The sequence below is a fragment of the Papaver somniferum genome, chromosome 4 (genome assembly GCF_003573695.1).
Source record: "Papaver somniferum cultivar HN1 chromosome 4, ASM357369v1, whole genome shotgun sequence".
Taxonomy (NCBI): domain Eukaryota; kingdom Viridiplantae; phylum Streptophyta; class Magnoliopsida; order Ranunculales; family Papaveraceae; genus Papaver; species Papaver somniferum.
The window spans coordinates 24,981,753-24,993,230 of NC_039361.1; the positions used below are offsets into that span (position 1 = coordinate 24,981,753).

General features: G+C 37.5%; 1 protein-coding gene across 1 annotated transcript; it reads right to left on the minus strand.

Moving 5' to 3' along the window:
- Positions 1–4,373: 4,373 nt before the first annotated feature.
- On the minus strand, positions 4,374–5,807 carry LOC113272203 (3-ketoacyl-CoA synthase 6-like). The gene has a single exon (XM_026522082.1). It carries the CDS (start codon positions 5,805–5,807, stop codon positions 4,374–4,376), a length of 1,434 nt encoding a protein of 477 aa, XP_026377867.1.
- Positions 5,808–11,478: the final 5,671 nt, after the last annotated feature.

Genomic DNA, 11,478 nt, shown 5'->3' on the forward strand with positions numbered 1-11,478 from the left:
CGTGACTGCCTGGATAGTGCAGTCAGGCGCTGAAGTGGTGCAGTCAGACGCTGTTGCAGGCATTGAAGATGGGCAGACAGGCGCTGTTGCAGGTGCTGAAGTGCTGCTGTCAGGAGCTGTGGAAGCTGACTGCTGCTGTGGGGGAATGTGGAGATGAGTAGTGCAGTCAGACGCTGTTGCAGGTGTTGAAGAGGTGCAGACAGGCGCTGTTGCAGGTGCTGAAGTGTTGCTGTCAGGAGCTGTGGAAGCTGACTGCTGCTGTGGAGGAATGTGGAGATGATGTGCTGTAGTAGAACGACGATGAGGAGGTGTGTAGAGCTGTATTGCAGGAGAAGGAGGATGTGTAGTGGCGGAAGATGGTGGAGCAACGTCAGGGCGTTGCTGTGCAGTAGAGGAAGGAATTGATGTAGCAGCGGAAGTAGGCTGGACAGTAGGATTAGAAGATGTTGGGTAACAGAAACGAAAGGGAAGGAGAGTGGAAGATGGTGTAGAGGAAGAGTTTGACAGTTTGATGAAGTAGAGACAGTGTTCTTGAAGGGGAACACGTTTTCATCAAAGGTCACATGACGAGACAAGATGATTTTGTTAGTGGCTAAGTCGAGACATCGATAGCCACGGTGATGGGTTGGAAACCCAAGAAAAACACACTTAGTAGAACGAGGAGAAAGCTTATGAGTAGTGGTAGCGGAAAGATTGGGGTAGCAAAGACAACCAAAAGTACGGATATGAGAGTAGGTTGGTTGACGTTGATAGAGAATGGACACCGGAGAAGAGAAATTTAGGATTTTGGAAGGAAGAATGTTGTGGAGGTAGACGGCCATGTGTAAGGAGTCGGCCCAATATTTGGGAGGGATAGATGCATGAGACATAAGTGTGCGAGTGATGTCATTGACACGACGAATCATTCGCTCAGCTTTGCCGTTTTGAGAGGAGGTATGAGGGCATGAGAAACGGAAAACTAACCCATGTTTTTGAGCAAATTCATGAAACGATGAGTTGTCGAATTCACGACCCATGTCACATTGAAAAGTTTTGATTTCACGTTCGAACTGAGTTTTGACGAAGGAACGAAATTCCAAGAACTTGGTATAAACTTGGGATTTTAATTTGAGAGGAAAGATCCATAGATAATTTGTGAAGTCGTCTAACAAGATAAGATAGTAATTAAAACCGGTCTCAACATGTAATGGTGAGGTCCATAAGTCGCTATGAATGATATCAAAGGGAGCAAAGGTAACAGAATTTGATTCAAAAAATGGCAGACGAACATGTTTACTAACTTGACAAGAATGACAAAGTTTGGTAGACTGAGTTTTATTACATTGAATGAAAGAGTTTGCACGTAAATTATCTAAGATAGCTGTCCCAGGGTGGCCGAGACGGCTGTGCCAAATGTCATGAGAGCACACGGCAAGGGATATAGGATGAGACAGAGACGATGTTGAAGGTGATACGGCAGAGGCAGTAATAGGATAAAGCTCCCCGGAACTGTTACATCGAAGGAGAATCTTCCTCGAATGCAAATCCTTCACAGAAAAACCAGACGGATCAAATTCAACAGACACATGATTATCAGTGGTGAATTTACGAACAGAAACCAAGTTTTTGATTATGTCGGGAGCAACAAGAGTATCTTTGAGTTTTAGGGTGCGGGACGGAATATCTATGAACTTGGTACCGGAGGCAGTGACTGGAATACTGTGACCATTGCCAACTAAGATGGAATGAATATTACTAGTGTTAAAAACAGTATTCAAAGTACCTGAATCCGCAGTGAGATGCGATGTAGCACCGGTATCCATATAGAAAGCATCGTCAGGTGAGTATAAACTCATGGAGCTGTATGCTTCGGCAATGTCGCTTGGTTGAAGATATTCCGTGGATGGAGTAATGTATGCCTGTGCACGTCCAACGCCAGATGTTCGACCGCGTGACTGACCAGAACGGCCACGGCCGTGGAAGGAACCGCGGCTGGAAGGTTGCTGCCAATGTGTTGCCGGAGGTGCTGTAGGATATGGACAAGGTGGTACTGCCCATTGTGGTGCACCGTAGAGCTGATAAGGGGACGGAGGTGTTGGCAGCAAGGGTGGTTCGGTGGCTGGTGCAGATGAACGATGACCACCACGTCTGGCATGACCACCACGCTGTGAGCGCTGATTGTTACGCTCTGTGGTTGGAGCTGCAGCTGCAAGAGCCGTAGGTGCAGACTGTGATTGCTGTTGAGAGCGTCGAATCTCTTCGGTACGCAGCTGGGATCGAGCGGTATCAAACGTCGGCATTGATTGTTGGATAAAAGAGGCTACCGTGTTGTATTCCTCCGGAAGGCCATTGACAAGTTGGATCACAAGGCGTTTGTCATCCATGGGAAAGTCAAGATCAAGTAATCGATCGGACAGGGATTTTAGCTTATCGCAGTAATCATCAATATTATTGCAATCAATAAACTTAAGATTGACAAACTTACGTTCAAGAGTCGCGGCGCGGTTACCTTTGTTGTCTTGAAAGAGTTTCTTAAGATGATCCCAAAGCTCTTTAGCAGTTTTGCCAGATTTGAGGACGGTAAGCATTAAATCCTTGGCCATGGTGGAGAACATCCACTGTCGACAGAGAGCGTCGAGTTGGAGCACGGTGTCGGCGTCAACATCTGCAGGGGGTTTGTCTTCATTGATGAGAAAAAGAAGGCGATGAGCTTGAAGATGGAGTTCAAACAGAAAAACCCAAGATGAGTATTCATCCTGTTTGATGTCTAGGATAATGGGGATTAGGGTTTTGATGTTGTTGATAGCAAACGCCGGATGGATTGTCTTTTTATCTCCTGCCATTGTTGATTTTGGTGAAGAAGGTGAAGAAGAAGAAGAAGAGGATCGGCTATTAGGTCGATACCATGTTAGGGTTTTTGGTATAATGCCTTACCCTCTTTTGAGAGATAATGGCCATATATATTATTATTGTTTTGGTCAATTAAGGAGAATATCCTGTGACCGTAAATAAGGTAGAGTATCTTCTATTACTTTTCACCGTGGATAAAAGCTCCACAATTTCCTTGATGATCGGACCTAGTAGATCAAAGTCATCGATGAGCCTATACAGATCAAGCCCCACACAACATGCGCAAGCATGATCCACGGGTCCACGGATTTTCGTGCACATCGGTTTGAAAGGCATGAATGCAAAACATAATTGAAGGACTCTATGAACTTCGTTCGAATTGCAATACAATGTGATACCTGGATAACCATACTCAGAAGCAAGTTGCAAAGCACTCCTAACGCCTTGCAACTCATAATAAACAAGTGGAACATGTCTTTGTGGAGAAACACCAACAGATGCAACTTTTGGTCTGCCGTAAGTATCAAAAATGATAACTCCATATCCTCCGCCGTTCTTTCCCTCTTCTACATAGCCAGTTATATCTGATGTGCAGTGAAAGCTATTATTAGCAACAGTAGGTATAGTTCCCAACCAGTTGGGTTTTTCTTTTTCGTGCCAAGAAGCTTTCCAGTCCTGCTTATCGGGTATCGGTATTGGGTTGTAACCTACACCAAGTTCCTTCAACCGAGTAGATTCCAATAGGTTCCATAACGCATCATCAAATAATGGTAACCCTCTATGCTTTTCAGCGAAGTCACTCAATATATCCATCACCAACTGCTCATTACTTAGTTCCTTCCTCGTAGGATGAAATAGAATTTTTCATTTCGGAAAATGGGTCATTTGTCCAAATATTTTTAAACCACGGTTCAAATGGACGAGTAAAAAATACTTTGCGTGAAATGGTCAAAAAAAATAGCAAGGATGAAACTGGATTCATCTTAGCTTAAATTTAAAAAATAGCAAGGATGAAACTGGATACATCCTGTGTAAATCAAAAATAAGAAAAAATATTTAAAAATGGGCACGATGAAACTGGTTACATTCTGCATATTTTTACATTTTTGTCCATTTAAACAGTATCAAAATCTAACTGTCCATTTCACCCAAAAATTGTTGATTTTGATTTTTTTAACCAATTTTGTGTTTTCTTTTTAGGTGGAGATGATAAGAGGAAACCGGTTACTGCCATGGGTATTGATAAGAGGATCGGCTTCTTCGGGGAACAATTATTTTGAAAAGAGAAAAACTCATGGCTAATTAACCTAAAACCCTTTGTTGAAATCATCCATTAGAATTTAAAACGCTTTAGAAAAAAAGATTTACATAGAGATTTACATAGAATATATATAGGGTTGACGAAAAAACCGGTTTATAGGAATAGAAGATTTGTTATACACTTACTAATTAATTAATGAAGCATTAAAACTGACACGACATGCCATACTGTGGTAGAGTAAATAAGAATGCAATGGAACACTGGCAGAAGAGGACTGATCAGTCTATGACGAGCAGTTGTTAATGGAGTCAGCCCATGATCCATTTTTGAATTCGTTCACGATAGGCCTCAGACACTCCCATACAACTGAGTTGCATTTGATTCCACTCCCTATACCAATCTGCCAAACTTTATCGCCTTTCTTTACTCTCTCCTTAGCTTCTGTGTAAGCTAACACATACCACAGAGAAGAAGCGGACTGGTTACCGAACCTCTGGAACGTCATCAAAGTTGCCTCCATCTCTCTCCCACTAAGATTCAAACCCTTGCCAATTTCCAACACCAGTGTCTTTCCTGATGTTGTAGTACAAAAATGCTGCACCACTGAAGTGAAATCCGGCATGTAAACCTTGCTTTTACTGCACTTTCCACGCGAAAACTTCTTTTTCAATATCGAAAGGCTGTAATAGATTTTCTCTTTTAATGGTAAGATTAATGTACCTAGAGTTGTGATGTTCAACCTGAGAGTCTCACCGGCAACTTGCAATGTGGTACGGTTAACGGTGAACCCAGTTATGCCCTCTGAATCTTCTTCGCGTGTAGCAGTCAAATAAGATTTGTCATTGTAGGCTGTTTGGGTTCTCACTAGTTGAGATAACTTATACTTTGACGTGTACTTAGCTTCCTTTTTATTGGAAAGTAAGACTGCTGAACAACCCATTCTGAAAAGTGAATTCAAACCCAACTTGGATTTATCATTACCTGCATACCAGTTGTTAGAGAGGATTTCTGCGCTTATAACGATAGCGTTGTAGTTTTTATGGACCTTTAACACTTTCTGAGCAACATTTATACCGATTAATCCAGCACTGCAACCCATTCCAGATATGTTGAAGCTCTTAATATCAGTTCTCATGGAGTATTTGTTGACGATAATTGAAGTGAGAGAAGGGGCCGGGGAGAAACTACTACAGTTCAACACAAGGACATCGATATCAAGAGGCGAGATTTGGGTTTTGGATAAAAGGTCATCAATGACAGGGAAGAAAAGCATTTCAGCTTCATGAATAGCGTCTCGAAAGTAATTTGTGGGCGGTATATAGAGTAAAGCTGGTGGAAGGTAGGTTTCTTCTCCTTGACCTGAAGAAGTAACGAGTTTCGCCATATGAGAGATGCTATCTTGGTTGAAGCATTTGAACATTGTGACGTGTTCTATAAATGTTGATGATGGAATTCTACAACTACTAGGAGGCTTTAGACATGAAAAATCTACTAGGTAAATGGCTTGAGAATTTGATGGGAGTATACTGAAATATCTGAAGGTGAAGAATAGCACTACGAGAAGGAATAACGAGACGAGGAAGAGATGAGTAATGGGTAATCTGAATATGAATGTAAGATGGAATTCTATGCAGATTATGGTAAAGAGACACAAAATGTTTAAATGATGAAATAGAGTTTGAAGGAATTGGTCTTTCAGGAGGTTTGAAGCTTCCATTTTAGAGATCTGCTGGTAATTTGAATGGATAATGTGACTAGTAGTGCATATATTTATAGCTGAACTGTCGACTGAAATGCTTTGGGTGACAGGGCGTTCGAATAAAATGCAGTTGACCACATTTGTATGTGCATGAACACATGTTTGAAGATGGGCGTGTTGCTTACATGTCATGCACAGATTATAGCGCGTCTCTGTCAACTTACAACTGCCGAGTTGTCCATCAGGTTAAGAAAACTTGAATTGACATATTAATTTAGCCCATACGTAATAAACCTTAATATTTCTTCATGGTTGTTGTGTGTAGAGAATTGCACACTGACATGACTTAGCCCATCCTCTTGCATTATTGCTTTAAGGTCTTAGATTTATATTAATAGTTTATAAGAAATTTGATGATTTCTTACTCTTGTTTGGTCAAGCATTGAAGAAGCCATGTATGTGCATATGAGATTGAGCATGGCCATCATGCTAGCATGTGTATCATGATAGAACTTGATACACCTTCTTTAGACATATCAAGTTTGTATAGCGGCTTGTGGGAGACCCCCTCGCATGTGGGAGGTGATGATATGATTATCAGCGCCATAAGATTCATTTATGGTTGCTCTTTCGAATCCACGACATACGACATTGTACTTAGCTGGTCACATTCATAATCAGTTCGTGCTAAATCTCAACTGCCACCAATCTAATGCTGGGTTTGGTAATGTTGTTTTCTCTCAAGAGCACTTTCAAAACCTATATATGTCAATAATTTATGAAGTTGGTGTTTAGTAAAAAAAAATCAAAGTGCTTTTTATCCAAAGTACTTTCCAAATTCCTTAGTTTTCAAAAGCTTGGGAGGAGGGGCTTTTAAAAGCTACAAAAGCATAAGTTTTGGTCTCATCAAAATTTAATGCTTGATTTATCCTTTTTGTCCCTATTTTATTTTGTACTAGCCCTTAACCCGTGCCATAACGGCATGGGCCATGGTGTTGGTTCATTTTTAATATATCGTATAATTTGTGTCCTGAATACTTATCAATTCCGTATGATTTAATATGGCTTTGTCATAAAAATAGTCGGGATTTTCCTCTCTTTTTTCTTGTTTTTTTTCCTTTAATATTTTAGCGTCGGAGATTTGCTCAAACGAAAGAAATATAATCTTAACTTCCAGACAATTTTTTATTTAGGTTCATTGCTTATAATGAGATAATGCTCTACATGAACATGGAAGTTTAAATATTTTTTGGAAATATGTCGTCAGCAACGCTCATCTCAGTGAAATCAACTAATCAATATCGTCCATAAAAGTCTCCCCATGCTCCTATTTCGCTCCAGCTGACTTATTTATCATGGTCATGTTGTCGATCCTCCAAATAGGCAGAGAATAATATTTTTTTGCATCGAACGGATGATACAAACTCTCCAATGTGACATGATTTTCCTGTAATTTTTCAACACCCATCAGATGACAATGTTTAAAATGTGTACCAATTACCTTTTCGAAGGGATTGTATATATGCAAACCTCTGCCATTAAATCTTCAACAAAGTATTGTGCCCAACAGTTTGTCTTAACGAAGGCTTTGGTAACTTCAAGAGTCTTGGAAATTTTGTCACTTCCATATGTTCCTACCTTCACTTGGAATACAATCTGGCGACACATTACCTCATAAAGAACCTTGAACACATATTGTACTCCCTGATCCTATTTCAAATTTATAGGTTGTCAATAGATCCTTTACCAAAAGTTGACATCTACATTGAATATTTATAAAAAAAAATTATGGTATTGTGGATCGTTGCTTTCTAAGATTGTAGTTTCAAAATTGGTCTCTTCAAGTCCCACAACTTTCTAAGTTTATATATCCTGTTTGTTTTTAACATTTTAGTTAGCCATATTATGTTTGTTACTAACTTTAAACTTGATGTCATCTTCTACTGTGAACTTTATGTGATTTCAGAATCGAAATAGTTATACCTCTTTCATTCGTATCAAGTAATCCATCGTATATCCCAATAATTCTTCTACATCAATTCCTTTGTTTTGTCGTTTCTGGACCATCGGTAGCCATTATTATCAAACGCAATCTGTCTAATTTTTGTTGATGTTCTGTATTTGCAATGTTCATTTTTCTTAAATAAATAGATTGTGGAAAAACTAAAAAAAAAAGAACATAAGTATTTCATCGGGTCTAAGTTACTATATCCAAAATACTCCGGACACTGCTTCTGGTGCCTTGTTTCCTCAAATTCATCGTTGCATTCTAGACAGTACATGCAACACCAATCATTTGCGAAGTGACTTATTTGCGCAAGTGTGGTCAATGTATCCCTTACCTGTAATAATAATAACAACACATCAATTTTTTTCAAGGCGTCCAGTTGTAAATGGTATGAATCTAATGGATTTGAATTGTACCTCAATGTTAGATATCAGCTTCTTCTCACATAGCATAGCAATTGAGGAATGACAAATCTTGACCACTCTTTACATAGGCAGAGTTATCCAAACTGTGTTTTGAAATTGTCTTACATGGAAATTATTATTAATCCATATTTTAGTCGGATCCTATCGAAGCCGATCTAATTAGTCCTATAGAAAGTTAATCTTCAAATTTTGATCTTATTTCTTGACCAAATTATTGAAGTATTCCCAGTCATGTTCTGCTTTGTGTGATCTACCCATCTGTATCTACTCTACCTTCTAACCCAGTGAATGAAACTTATACATATTGATCCGTAATTTGATATTGTTGATTTGTAATCAAGAGGTCGCATGATTTGAGAATGTAAAATATAAAAAATATTCTATAAACATCGGAGACGAAATTTAGATTTATGATTTAGAGATTTTTATGATGATTTTGATGAACAAACAAATATTTTCAAATAGTTGTTGTCTTTGTAGGTAGTTGTCGCGAAACAACTCGACATTGATGGTCTTTCAGGAAAAAAAATGTAATAATACTTGAGAGAGCGATAATGTTCTCTTACGCGGGCACACCAATTGCCTTTATATAATACGGATACCGTTTCGGTGATCCAACAATCATGATCATATTGTCTTATACGTTCCGGTATCATCCTCGAAATATTTGATTTTTTTCCTTATCAATGGTGCTAAAAACAACCAATTACATCTTTCACAATACAATGTTGCATGTTTTGTGAAGATTTTTTTTTACTCGGTCAATGAAACTCACTAAAAAGCAGAAACTATTATTATCCACTACTATTACCAGCACCCACCACCATAAAAACCATCCACTGCCACTATTTCTTCCACCAATAGTAATGTTACCACCTCCACCATTCACAAACACCTGCCACCGTTTATACTTACCCTACTTCCACTACCACCATTAGAATTAATACAGCTTTTAGTACAATTATTCATTAATAAATTTATGTATTTATGTTAGATTATTAAAGGAACATTTATAATAAAAATTTAATTAATCATTATGAACAATTAATGAGACACTAATTAATAAAGTATTTAAAAATGGTTAAGTTAAACAAACCCCAGCGATAAATTTATCTTTGCCAAGGAAAAATCTTGACCACTCTTTACATACACAAATCTATAATAAATAATTTCATATGTTCTGATCTTGATTCGTGTCGTTCGTTTAGTTATTACATACCATGGAAATTGATTGCACCAATTTTTTTAAAATGGACATGTGTTTTATCGAGTTTATTTTAACATTATAATGATCAACCACGTTTTATACTTTATAATATAACGTTACATATTTTGTGGCATTACGCATAATATGTTTTTGTTCACCAATACCCGCCACCACCATAAAACCATATGAATCCATTTTCGTATCCACCACCACCTAGTGGCAGAGCCAAGGGTTGACTAACCTGGCTCTAACCCCTTAAATTTTTAATAACTACATGAATTTTTTAGTTTATTTTATAAATAGTATTTTGTCCATATATATTTATGATTTAGTCCACCAAAGTTTACATGTTTCTTTTGTTTTTAAAAAGGTAGGCCTCCTCAATGTCAATTTTTGACTCCACCACTGTCACCATCACTGCCGCCCACCCCATGTAGGTTGTTGGACGCAATTCTAATTTTCAATCACAAATGCCATGTATGAGGTTTAGATCACTAGGGGAAAATGGAAGTTAAACCACTGCCAAGACAAGAGATAATATCTCTAAAAACGACTGTGTTCATCAGTTGGAATCTGGGAGTGGTTTTTTCCGAAACTACTGTGGCTGGCAAAGGTTGAATTCTTTAGAAAAACGACTTTCATTGACAGTATCCCGATAAATACTGATAGACACAGTACTTTTTATTTGATGATGTTTAATAAAATAAAATCATTATTGGTTCAGCTGAATCCAAAGCTGATTCAACTGAACCAAAAACTAAAAGCTGAATCATTAATAATGACTCAAAATTGAATTTAATAAAATTAAATAGATAATAAATAAAACCAGTTTATAACGAATATATTTTTATTAATCCATAAAAGAAAGAGGATCAAAACTAAATTTGTATAGAAAAGTGTACACAATTTACAATTTCACCTATCTAAAATACTTCGAGTTCCAAGTTCGGAAAACTTCTAATACTAAATTGGAAGACCTTAACCAATATTCATGTTACACGATTTACAACCATGAAGTTTCAACACTAAGTTTAAGGTAAGACTTCCCCATCTATATCTTCATCTTCTGACAAACCGGCTCAAATCAGGTCCATCACTCCATCCCTAAGCTGCATACACAAAAAAATCAAGACTACAACAATTAACAGTAAAAAAGAGATAATAGATGAGGAATATATTAGAGACCAGCATTGCCTACAACTACACATACATGTATCCACTCAAATTATAATTTAAAGAAAACATATGAACTGCAACTACTTTGCATATGTACAACATTCCGTCCATAACTCATGAAGAAATTGAGATTTGATAGAAGTCTTAGGAGAAAATCCACAAACTTCACCAATTGAGATCCTTACTCACCAGACTTGCCAGTTGACACTCGTAGGGAGTTCCATAGTTGCATCCATTACCATTTATATGATCAAACTTTAATTCCACCTGCAAAAAATTCAAACAAAATGAATTCAAAACAATAACAACATAATACTTGTACATAAACAATCGATTGAAAAAAATGTCGTCAATTGATTGGTTTCGTTAGTTTTTTTCCGTGTATATATTCTCTTTTGATTTTGAGGAAAGAGGGAGAAAAAACTCTTGGCAAGTTGGATACATGTGAAAAATGGACTTCGTATTTATGATAAAAGAACAGAAATAAATATAATTGTGCTTGGCGCCGCCCTTAACCACCACTAATCTTTCGGCCTCCACCTCTTCTACTACTCATTGTCGCCAAAAATGTCTATTGATATTATTTATCAAAATTACTTATTAATAGAAATACATATTATAATTAATTAAGAAAACATTTATAATTAAAAAATAATTAGTCATTTATTATGAGCAATTAGTGAAACACATATTAATAAAACACTTTATAATGAATAGATTATTTATTATGTGCAATTAGTGAAATACTAATTAATAAAGCAATTATGATATTTAAGTTGAACAAACCACCACCGTTGATTTATCTTTTCTATTAATTCCAACCAAGGTGGAACATTGGTTAGAGGCCACTCTTATGACACAATAGGTCATGAG

Bases quoted from the DNA above. Each gene is read 5' to 3' on its own strand.
- LOC113272203 (XM_026522082.1), bottom strand. From the start codon at position 5,807: ATGGAAGCTTCAAACCTCCTGAAAGACCAATTCCTTCAAACTCTATTT.